At 50.4% G+C, this 19099-nt stretch overlaps 3 protein-coding genes across 3 annotated transcripts; 2 read left to right on the top strand and 1 right to left on the bottom strand.

Annotated features, from left to right (window-relative positions):
• Positions 1-603: 603 nt before the first annotated feature.
• Positions 604-6829, top strand: ENH_00064080 (Chromosome III, complete sequence, related; the record flags this gene model as incomplete). Its single annotated transcript, XM_013577242.1, has 11 exons — positions 604-2553; positions 2763-2871; positions 3227-3289; positions 3599-3704; positions 3929-4014; positions 4268-4645; positions 4789-4911; positions 5280-5397; positions 5509-5635; positions 5759-6650; positions 6765-6829. The coding sequence occupies 11 exons, from the start codon at positions 604-606 to the stop codon at positions 6827-6829; spliced, it is 4017 nt and encodes a 1338-aa protein (XP_013432696.1).
• A 3264-nt stretch (positions 6830-10093) lies between these two features.
• On the top strand, positions 10094-13010 carry ENH_00064070 (hypothetical protein, conserved; the record flags this gene model as incomplete). The annotated part of the gene is made up of 7 exons (XM_013577241.1): positions 10094-10192; positions 10335-10417; positions 10884-10950; positions 11252-11435; positions 11581-11740; positions 12735-12831; positions 12903-13010. The coding sequence occupies 7 exons, from the start codon at positions 10094-10096 to the stop codon at positions 13008-13010; spliced, it is 798 nt and encodes a 265-aa protein (XP_013432695.1).
• A 1068-nt stretch (positions 13011-14078) lies between these two features.
• ENH_00064060 (ubiquitin carboxyl-terminal hydrolase, putative) lies at positions 14079-18241 on the bottom strand (the record flags this gene model as incomplete). Its single annotated transcript, XM_013577240.1, has 13 exons — positions 14079-14165; positions 14531-14566; positions 14955-15033; positions 15126-15215; positions 15313-15413; positions 15596-15688; positions 15839-15928; positions 16113-16220; positions 16330-16574; positions 16716-16839; positions 16959-17120; positions 17403-17526; positions 17664-18241. 13 exons carry the CDS (start codon positions 18239-18241, stop codon positions 14079-14081), a joined length of 1917 nt encoding a protein of 638 aa, XP_013432694.1.
• Positions 18242-19099: the final 858 nt, after the last annotated feature.

Here is a 19099-nt window from a genome sequence, read left to right as displayed (position 1 = left end):
AGCCACGTTCTCCCATTCGCCGCCGTGGCGTTGCCGGCTTGCCCTCGCAGCCATCACAACGGTTGCTTGTCTCTTTCTATGCTCCGCATCAGGACAGCCACCACTTAAACTACTGGCTAAGGCCCCGCGGACTTGCTACTGTGGAAGCCAGTGACGGATCAAAGAGGACGGGTCCAAATGCAATGTCTTGACAGATCTCCAAACACCCGCAGTTAGCTGGCAGAACAGATTGGGCCCTCAGCTGCCGCACCAATCACGAAAGTCAAGCAGCAAAAGCTCTCCCAGTGAGGCAGATTTGGGGTCTTCACCCATCTTGCCTCAGTCCGCGGGGACTTCAACGGCAACGAGAACAACAGCAGCGGCGCGTCCCCGTCACAGCAGCAGCAGCGTCAAGAATAACCAAGTGGTGTTCTCTCCAAGCATATTTTTAGGTCCATCTTATCTACAACCAACCACAGCTTCAGATCGCATAGGTTGTTCAGCCATTTTATCCTTGCTGTCCATGGGACCCCCGCTGCGTAGCCCTACCAGCCCAAGCCACTCGAGCCTCCTAGGCAGCAGCGAGACAGACTGCTGCTAGGGGACTTCTCACACAAAGGCCCCATGCAACAGCCTACAGACTGCAAGGGGCTTTCTCATGAGGTGCCTCATGAAGCGCTGACAGCGTTTCCGCAGCCGCTGCGGCCTTCCCTCTGCCCCACGCCGCAGCAGCAACCGCAACAGCAGCAGCTGCTGCTGCTGCTGCAACAACAGCAGCAGCGTCTCGCTGCGACAGGGGAGGCCTTGAGGGAGCCCATGCTCGCTGCAGTCCCAGCCCCTCTCCCCGTGCCTTCTCTTGTGACACAAGGTGCCTTCTCCCTGTCGCTGCAAGGGCAGCAGCAGCAACAGCAGCAGCAGCAGCCACAACAGCAGCAGCCGCTTCTGCTGTTACTTCCTGGAGCAGGATGCCACGACGCCTCTGGTCCTCAGGCGAGCCCTCTTTGGGGCCCATCGGAGGCCCATCGGGAGCTGCCACAGGGGGCCCCCACCCAGGCGTTTGCGACTCCAGAAACCTGTGGAAGCAGCAGCAGTGGTAGTAGCAGCAGCAGCAGTAGCAGCAGCGTCAGCAGCAACAACACAATGGCGCCGCTGCTGCCAGTGAAGGCTCCACCGGAATTCGAAGCAGCATGCAACCCCCCCCCACTTGTCAGAGCCCAGGACTCGTTTCCGGCGAATCCTTGGAACCCCCTGGCTCCCCATAATTTGTCTTCTGCTGCAGCTGTAGCTGCTTCCGCTGCAGCATGTCCATCACCAGCTACTGTGTCTCTGGCTGAAGGGATCCCTGAGGCCACACAAAGGCCTCAGCAAAGCAGTGTGGCTTCTCAGGAGGCTGAGCCAAGCCATTCTCGCGAGACCCTGATCCAGCAACCGCAGCGTGAGCAGCAGTCGCTGCTGCAGCAGCTGCATCAGAGTGAGCAACTGCAGCAGCAGCTGTTGCGTAGTTTGCAGCAGCAGCAGCAGCAACAGCAACGATGGAGGCATCTGCTCGAAGCTTGCCAGGGGCCTCCCCTGGGAAGCCCCATCTCAGTTCTGTCCGCTTCAGCCAGCCCCGCATCGTTTCCCGCTGCTGTCGCCCACTTCCCAGCTGTGCTGCCTTTCCAGCAGCAGCAGCAGCAGCAGCTTCTGCAGCGGCAGCTTCCTCAAACGGGCATTGTCGCCAGCATGCACCCCACAGGCTTGGTTTGTGAGAAAAGCACTTCACCAGCACCAGCTCAGCAGCAACAGCAGCAGCAACAGCTTCCCTCAGATCAAGGATGGGTCAACGCAATGCCTCCAGTGGGAAGCCGGGCAAATACGACGTGGCCCAACTTCTACAGCAGCAACCACGAAGGGTTAGGGGCTCGTTCCCAGCCTCCAGCTGATGCTCGTGCAGCGGCACCAGCTGTGTGGACGCAGGAGAGCGCCGCGACAAAACTGTGGTCTAATACCATTCCGAAAAGTTCGCCTCTACAGCATTTGAACCATCAGATGGCTCACCCGACGGGCCCTTTGGAGCCGTCTCGTGTGCCTGCTGCGGGTCTTTTGAGCAGTGGGGCCCCGACAAACCTCCTGCAGCCTCCGACTGGTGATTGGCAGAGAGGCATTGCAGGCGGGGCCACAGAACTTCACCCTGCTAATACCGCTGCGTCCGCGTCAGTAGCAGCAACAGAAGCAGCAGCAGCAGCACCATCTGGAGCAATAGCAGAAACGACAGGAGCCGAGGCGACAGACCTGCCGGTGGGCGAAGACAGCGTAGGACCACAAATCGCAGCTCCCCTTGGAATTCGGTACTCCAAAGGGGGCCCTTACGTGCGTTCTAAGGAAGGAGTTTCCTCCCGACGTCGTGGGGGTCGGCGGGTTTGCGGCAAGCGGGGCGCCCAGTTGTTCGAGCCCAAGCCTACAGCTGCTGCGCGCCCTGAGGCAAAGTCTGGTGGCCTACTTGGCAGCAGCCGCAGTCCTTCAGTAGCGCGAACGGCTGCGTGCTCTGTGCTGGGATTTGGCGCTGTGATGCCACCTCAGACAAGACTGGCAACTGTAGGGCCGTTAATGGCATACACGCAAATGAACACATGTATTTGTAAATTCAGCATTGGGAAGCACTGCTGCTAAGTGCAGCTTGCTCATTTCTGTAATTGTATTAGACGCATATTACTCGTTTGCCTTTGTTTTGCGCAGTTCGACTGGCTGCTCTCGTTTAAGGCCGCCAGTTGCCGTTGATGTGGTTGTGGTTGCTGCTGCTTCAGGCTCCGGCAATTGGTTTAATCAACCTTGGGGGAGGCAGCTGTTTCCTAAACGTGGTCCTGCAGTACCTGGCGCATGTGCAGCCTCTGAGGGACTTCTACCTAAACTACGGTAATTCAGAAAATCTAAATATACAAGAACATGCGCCTCAGTCTCGTTGAACCAGAACACTAAATCTGAGACTCAGGCTGGAGTTTGCATTTCATTCTCCTGCTACCGTTGCGCTTTCCTTTCTGGCTGACTTTTTCTGCTGGACTGCATGTTTTCGTGGCCCTTTCTGCCGTTGTTGTGGCTCCTGCTGCTGCTGTTTCAGCGGCGTAGGCTGCTTGTTGGAGGCTAATAAATGCTAAAATTCAGCGTAGAGGGTGTGGTCGCACCAGTATGTACAGATTGTGCACAGAGACAAGTGTGAAAGTGCAACGTCTGGAACGGAGATGTATAACCATGTGATATCGATTTTATTCAGCGACAATGCTTCCATCCTTGGACCTTCTGGGAAGCCAGTACGAAGCCTACACAAGCTATCTCGGTGAGCACACGCGCTCTCTGCTTGGACGCCTAAAAGCGCGGGCACATTACTTGTATGAACGCCCGCAGTGAACTGTGGATGCATTGTGTAGTTGTTCAAAGTTAAGCAGATACATTGCTCGAATGAAGTACCTCATCAAGGGCATGAAGCTATCCTGAGTTCAAGGATTAGAAGCGCTAGAATTTTCCTCTCAAGTGTGGCGTCCAGCTGGAGTCGCCAAATAGGGGGGCTCTAACTCGCGTCGAGTATGGGGGGAAACGATGAAATTTTAACAGTTGTTCGCATTGTGTGACGCGGTTATCGCTGCAGAAACCTCGAGGCAGCACGTGAGGAGATTAAAGAGGGGTCCTCACCATCTCATCCAGACGCCTACGTACACTACTTCTGTTACTTGGGAGCTTGCAGTGGTAATCAAGTGAGTTTTTAGTGCCTTCCTATCCTGATCTGAGCGCTTAGATGATAAAGTGGGGTGCTTCCAGGTGCAGGGCACTGCGCTATGGAGAGCTTCAGCTGCCACGGTGTCTGCACGCTAGTGCGTACCGCTAGTGTCAGCCGTGGCCGTTGGCTCCCCACATCAGCCAGACGAGCGCAGTTTGTCAAGCTCATTTAGGTTTGTGAGTCTGGAAATGCTCTGTACAGCCATATGTGGAGGTCCCCCAGCAGCGTCCGCTTCATCAAGCCTGAAGCCCTGTATCAGGTTTGCTGTCGTATTATGCCCGACTTTGGTGAGTTTTCTGCATGCACGCGCGCGTGCATGTTTTTCTATCGAAGGTTGCTTGTATATCACCCCGCTAATGCTGGCAATTTTTGTCGACGGCAATAAGTCTACTCTTCTTTCGTCGTTTGCTTCAAGTAACCGATTTGACTTGCGCAGTGTGCTGTCACTGCACTACAAAGATTGGAGTGCCGAAACTCAGACACCTCAGTAGGGCAGTTGTAATTTCGTCTTTCATTAGTGTTGATTTGCATGAACCGCAGACCCTCGTGAGATGCAAGACAGCGATGAGTTTCTGCGGCTCCTTCTGGACTTCCTAGACGGTGAACTGCGTGCAGCCGCTACAGGCGTCCCTTTGCAGAAGGCGCTGATGCTGCAGGCGATGCCCCGAAGATTAGATACCTGCCCCCCATTCTCTCAAGGGTTTGGCCAGTCACAGGGGCCAGCCTGCCCCTTACCTGCGCCCCATCCTGGACTTAAAGAATTAAAGGATGATGTTAAGGAGGCGAAGATGCAAGGAGACACGAATACTAGCAATGAGCTCGGCACGTCCGGAGCAGGATGGAACGGCACCTCAGCAAAAGACGACGAGCCGCCGGCTTGTGGAGACCTGCCGACTCTTTTCTCCGTTTTTTTTGAGGGTATGCTGGTTGGTTTCGCTTGTTCTATCAGTTGGATAGTAGAATTTCCTACTATCTCACGGCAAAAAGTGGGTACCGCTATTGTAGTTGCATCGTGGTGAAAGAAAGCCACGAATTTGTGTTTAACCTGGAATGCTGAGCAGGGGCAGAAGTGGATAAAGTTAGGTGCACGAATTGCGGCAGGTGCACGTCCACCTTAGTGCCGTTTAAGAGTCTGGCAGTGGCGATGACGCGAGAGGCCCAAGAAGAGTCTTGTCAGCATGCAAGTGAGGCTGAAGTTGGGGTCGAGCACGAGGATGAACAAACCCCGCGTCATTGCCTTATTCATAGGCCAATGACGCGCCTATTGAGTGCTCACCCATTTTTAATCCAAGTATAAGAAGCAGACGCTTTGAGGTTTCATGACAAGGGTTTAGTATAGAGTAGTGCAAAGCTGAAACTTGGTCAGGGTGGAATCATGTGTAATTTTTTGTTCTGTGGAGCTTGCCAAGGGAAGGCCTGCGCGTCTTGATTTGGCGTTCCCGTCATTCTTTTGCATCGATGCACGTGCAAATAGGTCCATATTCAAGGGCAGAACGTGAGTCCATAAAAAATAGAATTCGGTCGGCATGCGGCTGTTTCTGTCCGCTTACAGGTTTGAGACTAAAGCCTTCTTCTTTTCTCCACTTGCTCTCAAAAGTCAGTCTCGTGGAATGTCTCGACAGACACTTCGCGGACGACTGCGAATCACTGAAGCTCTCGTCCGGAGAAGGGTATGCGCTCTGGCCGAAGCTTTCTTGCTGTGATTCCGGTTATTGTTTTTCGTGGCCTCCTTTGAAAATTTTGGCTTTTAAAGTAGTGGCCTACTATTTATTTGCCTTCAGGTACTTCTGCGAGCACTGTGATTCCAAGCAAGACGCAGTAAAAAGCTGCGCTTTAGTCGAGGGCCACTTGCCGTTTGTGCTATGCTTGACACTTAAAAGATTCGTTCGCGGTAGACAGACTTACAAGGTAAGGTGACAACACACATGCGTCTTCCCCACTAGTTGCCTAATGTGAGGCTAGTTAGTTGGTATCTAGCGTCGAATTGCTCATACCTATGGTATTCTTCGTGTGCTGATATTGGGTGTATAGATATGGAATCCCGTACAGTTCGGCGAGTACGTTGACCTGGCCAGCTACGTCGAACGCTCAAATGCTGGTGCTGCTACTGCTGAAGCAGCAGCTTTTCCAAACGCAGATCAAACGGCGGTGGCTGAGTCTGCCCAAGCAACGGCCATGTCGGTTCCCACGCCTGGCTTTGAAGGTGTGGATGGAGCAAGATATACGCTTGCCTCAGAAAAAGGGAAAGGTTTCCCAGGCGTGTCCTCCAAGGCTTCCACCGCAGTGGATGCATTTGAGGCAGAACTCATCGAACGCAGTGAATCGCGAGAAGGGCTGTTTCCGTCTCCGGCCCCGTGTAGTGTTGCTGTTGGGTCAGGAGAGCCAGTTGAAACTCGACAAGCACAGACGGCGGGAGAGGACGAATGCCGGCCAACTGATGCAGACAGGCAGCCCCGATCTCATTCAGGTGCAGGTGGATCATCTGCATCCCCTGCCCTCTCCTCAGGTTACGGATATAAGCTTGTGGCATTGGTGGAGCACGAAGGTCCCGCTACGGAGCAGGGACACTACGTGTGTTACATCAAGCACATGGACTCAGACTCATGGTTTCGCGCTGATGACAAGGTAGTGGAGCCTGTCGACCTGCAAAGAGTTCTTGCAGCATCGCCTTACATTCTGTTCTACCAGCGCCTTCCAGGGTCTCCTGAAGGAGACAGCGATCCCGCAAAAGGACCGTCAAGGGGAGCAGAGGGGTCTGAGCCACAGGCAGAAGCTGATGCTGTTAACTTGCCTAGGTTCAAGAAAGGTTTTGCGGGACTCAAAGAACAGCTCGCCATCGCCAACAGCCTTAGCAAAGGCCAGTGGCCGCAGTGGCAAGACCTAATCGGCCGGAAGTTTGGACACGACGCAGCGCCCAGCACAGGTCAGCTGCATAACCGCTGTGAACAAGAAGTGTAGCATGCAGTCGCGGTGGTGTCGCGCTGAGTTACACGTTCTTTTGAAAGATTATGCTGCTTTGAGTATGCTGCGGGTGCAGGTGACAAGCCAAGGATTTCTGGTGTTGAAATGGACCATGCAGCGTCTTGGGACTCAGGTTCCTAATTAGGTGAAAGCAATATTATTTCTGCTCTTAGAAGATGGAAATATGCACCAGTGTTCTACGCTGACTTTTCGGACTAGGAGCAGAAATAAGCCAATGTGCAGCTTCCCTTGTGGGGCAGTTACCCCATTTTCTTTTAGCCAGCTTGAAGACTCGCCACTTTTGCTTTTCTATGGGTTCACTGTTGACCGGATGCAGTAAACGAGCAACTCTGTAGGCGGGTTTCAAGGAAACATATCCGTATGAGGGTTGTGATTTGTTTTTCTTTTACGCAAGCGCTATACTCTCTCACACACGGCTCCAAATGCAAAGCAGAATGTAGCTCATGAGTAAGGATGGACAACAGCAGCCAAGCTCGTGACCAAAAACAGCACCACAGCAGGGCCGTCCCAAAATTTTGTGAAACCGTGTTGTTGGCGGCTGCCTGTCATTCATTCACTTGTAGTCGTATTCTAGCAAGGCTATCGGTAATTGTTTCACTAAGGCCATAAATCGGGAAGCGCCCACAAGAAGCACTGTTGCGGTAAAAGGCTGCCCTGTGCATCAGCAGAAAGATTCAGGCCATAGATTTCGAAAGTCGCGGGATTTCTTTTATTTTTGTGTGATGTGCTTTTTATATTTGTAATTATTTTGACTAGTAAATAGCATTTGAAGGCTCATGTTGAATGCTGACAGGGAAAACCTAGTGCTGAAAACCCTCGGAGCCACAGTAACACGCAAACGCGTGCAGATGCGCCGCGCGAGCGCAGATTTTGTGGACTATTTGCCCGACAGCTCAAAGATGTTTATCTTCGAAAATATCTGTTAAAACTGAACATTATGGTGCCAAACATGGAGTTTCTGCTATCAATGTACGTTTCCTCGAGGGAGTCTGACCATGGCTTGAAATGTGTCGAAGAGGATGCAAAGTACTGGGCAGCACTAATCAAAGAAAAACTTTCCGGACGATCAGCCTCGTGGAGGAGTTTATTCATAATACCGTACATTGTCCACGTGATGGCTTAGGAGTATTATTATGCTTTGCCTTCGAGAGGAAAGAAGAGAGAATCACGGATGCCGACACACTAAAACTGCATCGGGAAATAGCTTCGCCATCTCTGGTTGCTGCCAACGGGGGCATCTTCTTCTCTCTAAGCTTCATAATTTTGGTCTAAATGCTTGGTACTGCAAAACGGGACCTGGTTAAGGGGCCAAGCCAATCAGTTTCTCGCCAAAGGCGTCGCAACAGTCACCACGCCTACATCTTCTTGCCGCGCAATATTGACGAGCTTGCAATGATAAGGGCCAGGTCATGGAGTGCTGCTAAAGAGACATCCATTTCCAGGGCCAGCTCGTTTAGCAGGTACGCTGTTACGGGCTTCTAAGTGGATTCAAACTCCTGGCACTTGCTGACGTATCAGAATGTACCGGCAGTTTTCCCACCTTGACACCTCGACAACTTGACCAAGCGTTAGCCGCACCGTCCACTGCCAATTCTGCACTCCAAAATTGGCTGTTCGGTGTCCACATAATTGCCACTAATTCAATAAAGTAACTACCGGATCTACACACGAATTTGAGAATAGCAGGAGGGGGACGCCACTGCAGGTCATTCGTTTCACTTCATGAAATAAGTTGAACTCCAGCCATGCTTAAAGCACCTTCGAAGGATACCAGTTGCTGGAAGGTTCGTTTTACCCTTTGGCTTTGCACCTACGTTAGACGAACGACTTGACGCCAGTAGAGCTCAACCTTGCCTGATTTAGTCCTACTCAGTCAAATTTTACTATTTGTCGCATTCTAAAGAACATGATACAACTCAGACTGATAGAGAATTCGTTGTTGTTAGGAAGTGAGAGGAGCAGCACAAGCGGGCCTTCCTTTCAACTTGTTGTACTAGGTTGCGGGCTCCATGGACCAACGTCCGAACGGAGTACAAGGTCAACATTTCAGCTACGCTTGGCCAGCGAAAATGATAGATCGTCGCCATGAAAAAATTCCGCTTAAAAAGAGACTAATCTGATAGCGTAACACTGCGGGGCGCATGAGGCTCCCCAGTCACAGACCAACTCTAGAGGCACACCATTACTTCTTCTCATATGGTTCCCTTAATGCTCTGCATACAATTAGGAATTAAAAGACAATTCTGAATGGGGGAGGCTAGGTCTATAATGTTATCGGCCTCGCCCCCTTAGCGTGATGCCGCTTGGTCACCCGCAGCCCCGCTTAAATCCTTTGGTGCTCTTCGGGCAGTAGGATAGCGCCAAGTGGTAAGAAACATCATACAAAAATTGACCCGTATGCATTTATACTGAGGAAAAGCTGAAAAATTGGAAGAACTGGGCCCACAGAGCAAGTTCTTTGAGTGTGAGAGGTAGACGCTACATACTGATGCAAAAGCTAAGCACTGCTCGAGGGCGCTCTAGTGCTTGGAGCCACTAACCAGTTGCCCCCAAGGAAGACGCCTGAGGTACTAAACTTAAATATTATTTCCAGCGTGTACCCTCATAGTTCCGCTTCTATGGAGGCGACTCTATCAGGCAAGATGAGCAGCCGGCGCTACTCATGCCAGAGGCTGTTTTCACCGACTGTTCCTATTAAGGCAGAAAATAGTGTCTTTTGGAGCTATGGACGAAAATATATTTGATCAGATTAACATGGCTCTTAAGTAATACTTTAGTGCAGCGCTCTTCATTTTTAGCATGAGCATAACTTGAATTGAAGCTGGTCGTAAGTCATGTACCTATACGGCGACTGCTCTCTTCCAAGAAAAATACCAGAAGATCCTCTCGTTTATTTCACAAAACTCATTCCCAGTTTGAAAAAGTTTGTTCATTCCTCTCAGTTCGTAAGATGTTCGTCGAACACGTCAGCAGGCTGGCGCTCCCAAGGGGAGAGAAACCGAAGTGCGAACTATGTGCTCAACCAGCCGAGTATAAATGCACAGCATGCCCAGGATGGTTCTGGTAAGGCATTGGCCCTGAGAAAGAAAATAAAGCGAAGCAGTGAATGCTCTCATGGCGGATTCATGGATCACATTTCGCCGGGTACTGCAACAAAGTGGGCTGACTTCCTGGGTCACCTACATGAGTTGAATTGAAGGTTTTCAGCTGTGTCTCCCGCAAAAATAACAAAAATTGGAGTTGCTTCTTTCCGTCTTTTGGGTCCCGTTGTGCTGAGAAATTTACGGAACATTTTGTTGAAGTTAAAGTGTGGTTTATCGTAATTGGTGCCTTGTCTGCAGTTCAGTCAGGCACTTCAAAGTTGCTTGGGACGGCGTTTTGCACATGATCCACCGTGAGCTCAAACTACTTCAAGAAACTCCAACCTTTATAGGCTCCGAGAGAGAGCGGCAGGAATACAAAAAGAAGAGGAGACAGATCGCTGTAGGCATGGGAGGTGTTGCCAACTATCTCTTCTGTTGTGCAACAACCTACAGATCCGTTTTTAATTTCTCTGAGTTAGTTCCAGCAAAAGGCATTAGTTTTATTAGGGATACTGATACGTTTATTTTCGTTATGAACGCAGAATGCCGTCCTAGAAGCGAGCACTGCTGCCGCCCAGTCATGGGTTGTGCAGGGTAACTTCAACTTGGCTGTGGCTGGAGCTTTGTACGCCGCGAGGACAGCAGAAATTCTTTATGGATTGAACTCTTTGGAAGTTGTTCAACCCCAGCTACTCTTAGCCCAGATATACCTAGGTACTCTTTAGATGCAGAGAAGCCTTTTCTTTAGGTGCTTAAAAAGAAATCTGGAATTTAATAAGTTGAAGTACTGCACCTGTGGATGATTCCTACTTTCCAATTCGAACGTCAGGGAAGGTTTTCCGCATCTGTCTTGAAATAATTCAGGGCTACAACAACTTAACTCGGCAGAGGAGTTGTTAAGCATGGTGAAACTCCGTAACACATGAACTCCCTATACCTCCTGTTCCCAGGGAACACAAGCTCAAGCATAGTGTGCGCAGTACATCGAATTCAATTTATGGACAGTCCGCTGCATGCGAAAAACAACAGGCTGACCACGTACTCTCGAAGCACCCAGAAGCTGGAAAATTAGCGAGATGCAGCCTCTACAGGAATTTCGGCAGATTATTCGCGTCGCAGAACAAGTACGATCAGGCCCTTCGTGCATGCGCAATGGACGTGAGCTGAACGGCGCAAGGCTGCCTCGGTTTTACTCACCGAATATTAAAAATAATAAATAAAGCCATGGGAAAATGCATATTGATATCTCAGCAGTGTAACTTGATCTCATTAAGGACTTCGGGTCGAGATGAATGCATTCACACAGGTTTACTATGCCGCCTGTGAGTTCGGTCCCACAAACTTCCGGGTGGTCCCGTCCTTCTTTAATATGGTGAGCTCCCTTACACACAGCCTAAGAAGATAATGCTAAATTAGGCTGTAATGACGGGTCAGTAGGGTCACGCTGGCTCTTATTCAGGCAGAAGTTTTCAAGAAAAGCGGCACTGCAAACTCCCATTCTGCATGCTCTGCAATCTACGTCAACATTTGCGAGATCATCATGAATTGGTTCGAACAAGCTGCGTCCACTTTCGTTCATGATGCTGCGAACTCCTTGGCAAATGCCGTTGCAGAGGAGAGCCAGAGCCGGCAGCAAATGTACAGTACGCCGTTTACTCCAATAAAGTACCAATAAGTTAACACGCAATCTCCTAGGTTTCTTGAAATTGAGTGCCTGCATGAAAAAATATGCCACTTGCAGCTTCCACTGTCAGGCTCCACTATGTTTGTTTGCCTTGTCGCCTGCAGCGGATCTAGAAATTCGTGAAGCGGTAGAGAACATGCGCCACGTAGTGAATTACTCTAGCGAAGAGCCGCTGAAGGAAACGAAAGTCCACTGTGAGCTGAAACATTCCCCTGTTAGCGCGCTGCTGTCCGTCGTTTGCGCGGCAAGGCGCAATGCCAAGCGGTACAGTTAGCACCGTTTGCACTGTCATCCTCAGATATGGCCCATTGTGCACTGGGCCTGATCTATGCATATGCCAAGGAGCTTGATAAGGCAAGAAGTCATCTACAGGAGGTGATACATATATGCACACGTTGCTGCAACCCAGCTGGTTGATCTGCTCTGTGTTCAAGAATTCTGTGGAGGTGAAAAACGTTTAACCCGCCCTCTGAAAACAGGTACTGGGTGTCGGCAACAATGACTGACATTCTGCATTTCTGATGCCTTCAGGCTCGTCAAGCTTGCAGTGCACAGGGCAGTACTGACAGCACATTTCTCCGAAAGTGTGAAATATATGAAAGCGTCATTAGTGCAATGGAATCCCAGTCCCGGCAGATTTCCTTACAGGCAGCCCAGTAGCAGTATATCACGAGATGACGAAACGGGCATTGTTTCCGTTATCCAGTCGACCGCAGCGCTGCAAATCTTGTATCCTGTATCTTATTCCCTCAATCTTGAAGTTAGCAAAACGTGCATGCATCTTTCTGGATCATGACTTTCATCTCTACTTTTAATACCGACGAAAGGCGGTGAAACAACCGAGCCATCTGGTGCAGTTTCACGGGGTGTCACTACGCTAGAAAGAAGCGTTGAGTCGGCGTCCGTTTGACCATGTAGAACGACGCCTGGCCTACACGCGCTAAGGGATTTTTTTCAGATACCTAGGAAGTTTCTTTTTCCTTTTTAACAAAGAGAATGCGTCATCAGATCCTGTGGCCCGCGGTGGCAGCTGTAATCTTTGCAACCCCTGTTTCCGCGCTTAGGCGCAGCAGTGACAGATTGGACGTAGCTACACCTCTGTCCTTCGCCCATCGTTTTCAACAACAAACAGCAGGCAAGGAGGCTCCTCTGTGTGCGTAAAACATTTATTTGAAAGGATGCACCGCTAGACGACGAGGAGGCTGAATCTGACGGTGTATGAAATATGTTGTATCGGGATTCGGTGTCCTGCCTTCAGCTTAACCCTCCCAAAGGCAGAAACTGCAGTCGTCGCTGAAGCACAGCAGGCTGATGCGCTGGAGGATAACTGGTCGTCTCGCCAAGAAGCGAACGACGTGAGTCCGTTGCATGCATAAACACAACGAGGAAATTGCGCAGTTTCTCTGCCTGCTTGGGGTGTCTACAGGAAGAAGCAAAGCGGCATGACGACGAAGCCGTTTCAAAGGAGCTGAAAAAGGACGCCAAGGAACAAGCGCGACAAATATCGGGGGAAGCAGGTTTGATGTTTTTATAAGCAGAAGCGGAGATTTCGCAACTCAAATGACAAGCAGCAAAAGAGACGGCGATGATGCTTCGTGACCTCGAGTGTATGTCGGCCAGCACAGCAGGACTGCAGACTTCACCAACAGCACTTCAGCTGAGAGTGAATTAGAAGAAGATGTTATGAATCGAGAAGACAAAGACAGAAAGGAAGAGCTAGATGAAGAACACAAAAAAGCGGTCGTGAGCAACTAGAAATTAGCCCTTGCATCTCCATCGGGACACATTCCATGCCTACAGGATGCACAAAAAGCGGCAGAGGAGGCTATCCACGAGGCCAACGAAGTTACAGCAGAGAAGCCAGAAAGTGTCCCCACAGAATCCAAATTAGAATTAGGTTAGTCTGTCTCCGCCAGCGGCTTCATGAGGTCCTAGCGAGCGCTGATGAGTCCCCGACGCCCTCGGCGTCTCCCAGCTGTAGCTAGCGGCGAACAATTAATATCGGCAGCAGAGCAAAAGGAAAAAGAAGAAGTGAGGGCTTAAACTTCACGCATTTCTCACGAGATTGTGAACTGCCTGACAATAGCCACCGGCAGCTGAGCTGGGACCATGGATAGAGTCTCGAGAGGATGTGAGCCGCTTCTTTCCTTCCCCATATACTGCATTCAATAGCTGGGCTGCACTGGCAGCTAGGAGTTGATTGCGACAAGCCCGAAGTGCCGTCGAAGTGTCCCGCAAGTTTACTTTTAAAGCCTGACAGCTCTACACATTCACCCCTCAACTGCGCCACTTCAGAATGTTCGCAAGAAGTTAAAAAAACTCGCAGCAGAAGAACAGAGTCTTGAGGTAAATGCTGTCAAAAGGAGGAAACAATCAGGTGCAACTCTGTTGCACGTGAACAGGACGAAGAGGCAGAGCTCTTGCACGAATCAGAACAGCAGCAGCAACAGACTCCCTCTGAGGAATCCGAAGTAGGCCACGCCACAGACCGGCTTCGGCCCAACAGCTGCATGACTAAATGTCTGTAAATGCATGCACTTGCATTTTTGTACTCAGGAGTTCCGTCAAGTACTCTTCAAAGTCCAGCAAGGCAGGCGGCATCTCAGAAGTGGAAGGCCTCGTCTTCAATCCGGTGCCGCCTCCGCAGCTCCTCATATGGGCCGCACTGCACTGGCAGACGCTGACCTACCTGTTAAGTAAAACAGCAGCAACGGGGGTAACAAAAAACCAAAACAGGAATAAGCAGTTCTCAAACTGTCCTTCGCAGCAACAACTGCAGCTGCTGTTTCAGTTCTTAGTTCTCATTTGCATTCTCCGAAAATTCGGGGAAAGGGGGAAAGCGTCAGGTACTTCATAAGTTTGCATCGTCAGGGAAGCTTGCTGCAAAGAAGTTGTCAGCCTTCATCACATAGCGTCTCCTGCTTTTAGAAAACTCCTGCAGTCGACAGAAGACACCACACACTATATATGCCTGGAGCTCGCTAGACTGCGGTCACTTGCCAGGAGACTCCAACCACTTGCCTCGAAATATTTATTAATATCTGGATGGGACACTTCGGAAATGTCCTTTGAGACAGCCTCCAGCCCTGCCTGAAGACAGCCAAAAAAACACGGCTCGCGTGTGGTCACAGCATTCTACCGAACCACTGTGATATTTTAGTGTCTACACCTAGCAGCTCTAAGCATAAGTGAAGGGCCATCCACAACTTACTTCCGGAACATATGCGTAGAGTGGAAGAGAGTCACCTGCTTCGCTTGCTTGGGCAACCAGGAGAAGATAGTGAGGTGTTTGTAATACAGACTGGGGGTATACAGCGTACACCTGAGACAGAAAAGTTGGAAGGGCTTTTCGCTCTAGAGTGTCTGCATTCTTCAGTGCAAGCGCTGTTCACTCTCTATGCAAGCCTCATGCACTTCGGTAGAAAACATGAGAGCACCAAAGAGCAGCAGCGAGAGCACCAAAAAGCAGCAGGCTCACCTTGCTGGACCAGTCATTATTTGCCATGCAAGAAGCGTCCCAGGAGACCACAACCGCAGTGTACTGCCACCAGCGGTGTCTGGACGAAAAATGAGTGACCACAAAGTGAAAAACACTCTAATATCAAATGGAATTCTACGAGGTGCTAGACCGACAACATCACACGCTCACCTTACAATTTCGCCAACTTTGAACTTCGGTTCTTCCACTGACACCCGTTTGCGTATATACTTCGCCAAGCCAAACGAGTCTAGATTGCGCCTATACGAACAACGCGCTCATACATGCATGGAAGTGGAGAAAAACTGTCTTAGGTGCGTGTCTCGCTCAGATTCACACGAATAACGCAGCCACGGACCCCTCCGCGAGCATTTCTACAGCTTCTTTGGGCAAAGCCTCCAGGTGAGCTTCGACGGGCTGCTTGGTAGTTGCTTCTTTTGTCGGGTTCTGTCCCATAGTCTGCACATTCGCACCCCGTACTCAATACATTGTGATACTCAAGGCTCCTATCCACGCCCAAATGTTGTATGAAATGCGTTGTGGCTTCAGCAGCATCTGTGGCTTTTGCAGTAGTGCCCCAAGCATTCGCAAAATCATGAATTCGCACACGGATACATCCAGCGGCCGCAGGCTTCGCTCACCTCTTCAGCGTTATCAACAGCACCCAGGCTCTTCCAGCTAGCAGGCGTTATCGTGTAGGTAAAGGTTCTCCTCACTGGATATCCCAAGACTGCCTGTGAGAAAGCGTCACCAGCGTGCATTGCAAAGGCGCATTTCTGGATCACCTCACATCTCCGTTAAATTCGAGAATGCATTCCAGGTTTTCGTTCCCCAAACGTGCAATATCAAAAGACACACGATGTATCAACGTTACCAGCGCTAACCTGAGCATCGAGAGGCCTTGGGGGCAGCAGTTTGGGATGGGGGCAGACAAGCGGCGTGTGAATGAGAAGGTCGTACGTGCAAAACGATGTCTGAAAACGCGTTCCATACAGATCTTGGAATGCACAAAGTGCCAAAATGAGAATGGCCGTCCAACGCTTACTACGTTCTAGCACACAATTATGCAGATCTCCAAGTAGCACGCTCTTCGCTGCGCGTGAAACAGTTTAAAGCTTAGAGGGACCGTTAAGGGTTTGATGTGCGGTGGCTGGTCACCTCTTCAATCTGCACAATGCGGTGCGTCGCCAACACTGGAAAATCAACCGGACACTCAAAGAGAACTCTAGCGCTGCGTTGCTTGTCTGTACCTTCACAAACGGTCCCCTGAAAATGCAGAGCCATTTACGCCCGTTCTTCATTTTTCAGCCCCAGATGCTTTGTGCTACTATTTGCTGGTGCCAGCTGAGCCTTGCAAACAGCCATCTATGTTTACATTTGTAAGCTGGAGCGCCAAGACTTTGCTAGACGCTGGTGTTGGGCTCTTTGAGAATTGCTTTGGTTTGTCAATGATCTCCACAGGCAAGAACTTAAATCGAGGAGCTCCATTCGCCCTAGGAGGTAGAGTATCCGTGCCCCGCAACGTTGGGTTTGCCGGATCTGGTCGTTTAAAAATCAGCTCCGCTGCATCCCCAGAAGCATGCAATGTTCCCAAAAGATGCAATGGACCTTTGACTTCACCTGAGATGCAAACAGGATTGGCTTAATTCTACACAATGCCACCCACGCGTTGGAGCTTGAGAGCCTTCGAAAACAAATCCTCTCCGTTCGTTGCTTTCTTAGCCCGTATATTCTCAAGACAACAATTCCTATTCTACGCACCGTCTGGCTCCTTGTGATACTCCACTAAACTGTCTGGATGGCAATATTCGTATGACCACCAGCCGTCGGTGGTGAAAGTTGAGCACCAACCCTCAAGGCTCCGAATCAGGGATTCAGTTAAGGCCTGCGTGTCAACGCTGCCACCGAAGTATCGCATTGAGCAAGTTCACTGCCGGTCAAGCGGACCCCTCCACGTGACTGTCACATATTGGCATCTCTGATTCACGATCTTGGGTAGCTCACAGGTTCACGCGCATTCTCGCGGTAGTCACAGAACATGGGGGCCTCCAACCACACGCGATACTTTCCATTCTGTGGACCCGATATTCCCTTCACTCGCGGATGCGTGTCGCCGCACACAAATCGGACTTCCGTTTGCCGGCCCTCCGTGCCCCCAGTGTACCACTGCAGGGAAACAAAAAAACGATTGTTGCACAAGTTGCAACTTTCCTATCTGCTGTGGCAAAGCTCGTTGCTGATGCCATTTTGTGATGTGGCCGTTGCCTTTGGACTTCCTATCCTTGCCGAACAATGACTACGTGGAACACCGGGCGACAACAGTAGCACGTGGGCTGCTCGGTACTTGTACGCTGAGCAAACTAGCATGATATCTTGGCAAAACGTAAAAAAGCTGATGAACAATTCCTAGAAAAACTAGAAGGTGCTTGTTCCCTTGGCTGAACCCACCTGCGTCATTGTGCCATCCGCCCACAGCTGATCCATTGAAGAAGCATATGTGCCTAGCTCAAAAAGATTTTTCCCAACTGTTTTCCCAGTAAGCGCGCTGCTTTTGAATAGGGTCACCTTCCGCCTGAACGCAGTTCGCTGGCCGCAAACGTGACAAAGGATTCAGTAGCGCCATCGTTACTACTTCGCCTTCTTACACTTCTTCGATGGCAATGCACTAATCGCGCACTCTGCGGCGCTATGCCATGTTGAATGGCGCACCCGATACACAGCTCATAGCGCCAGTCGTCAACGCCGACATCCGAAAAACGAAAACATCTGTCCAATAGCCAACGCAATCGCGCAGCGCGCAGGTAGCTCTGAAGCTCCGGGCTGCCGACGTGTAGCTCATGAGAAAGCAGAGTTGGCATTTCACATTTTGTTTTGGTTGCATCTTGAGATGAATCCCCGGACAGTGGCACTTTGTCGGGGTCTGCTTCTGGAGTCTCCGATAGGAAATGTTCCAGCCTATCTAGCATGTAAAGACCTGATGAAGACCGCTGTGGCAGTAAAGATGCAATTTCATAGTCTGCCATTGTTGTATATACAATCTGGTTACGAGCGCACTCTGGGATATCTACATCAGCTAGCCGCCGGGAGAAGTCTATCTGAATGACGCTGTTGGGGTTGTCAGCAGTCGGCGGTTCTGCTGCAGCTGATTCGAACAAGCATAGTAGGAAAAAAGCACGCAATATCCGCAGCAGATGCATGTTCCAGTGTCCTCTCAGCAGTGGGCTTGAGAGAAACAACTCGTCGAGGGTCTTCCTCCAGCAGCTGCTACTGCTGGTGCGCACAAACATGTTGACTGACCGCGATCAGCACTTTAAGAAAGCCGTCCATGAACTGAACAAGGACAAGATCTCCACTGCGAAGGCGTCAGTTTTACAATCAGATCAACGGAGACATCACCAATCACTTGGAACCAGTAGAGGAAGCTGCCATTCTCTTGAATGGCATACTAGTTGCGTCCCAACGAAACAAGTTCTGCGCTAGGTAATAACCTAACAGTATATGGAGTACTATGGACAATCTGAAGGCTAGAACAGCATAAACATCCTCGAGATCATGACGCAAGATGAGCGGGCGCCGTGGCTGCGAAGTCCGCAGCCGTCCTCCAGAATACAGGAGTTAGCAACCCGAAATACTCTAATGAGGAGGTGTGGCAGTATGTATATTCACCTCACCAGTGAAAGCTGCTACTTAATTCATGCATGCAATGCTTCGTTGGCCCCTCGTCTGCATGCGGGGGACACAGAGCGTAGTATGTACGGCGGATAGGGACTTTCATGCTTATACTGCTATTCAGACATTAAGTAAACATGCTTAGAAAAGGAAAATTCGTTTTTCTTTGTTGATGTAAATGCCTAGTGGATGGTCTTTGTCCCAGACACAGTTACCCGAAGTTGCAAATGCTTACCGGAAACCACCAGACCAGCGGCCACTGCAGGCATGCTATGTTGGCGAGTAAAAGCAGCTCTCCAAAACTAAAAAGCATGACTCCCTATTTTTACTTACTTAGTTATGTCATGTGTGCCAAGTTTTGCTTAATTTTTTTTTGGATATCTGGTGGTGACTGCCTGCGCGGTTTGCTGGCAGCACGCGGCTGTGCCTCGAGCGACATTCCAGGAAGACATGGAGCACAAAGCTGTGGCTAGCAC

This window comes from Eimeria necatrix, genomic scaffold (genome assembly GCF_000499385.1).
Source record: "Eimeria necatrix Houghton genomic scaffold, Enh_scaff57, whole genome shotgun sequence".
In the NCBI taxonomy this organism is placed as follows: domain Eukaryota; phylum Apicomplexa; class Conoidasida; order Eucoccidiorida; family Eimeriidae; genus Eimeria; species Eimeria necatrix.
Note: the sequence above shows the minus strand (reverse complement) of the source record. Positions and strands in the feature narration are given on the sequence as shown.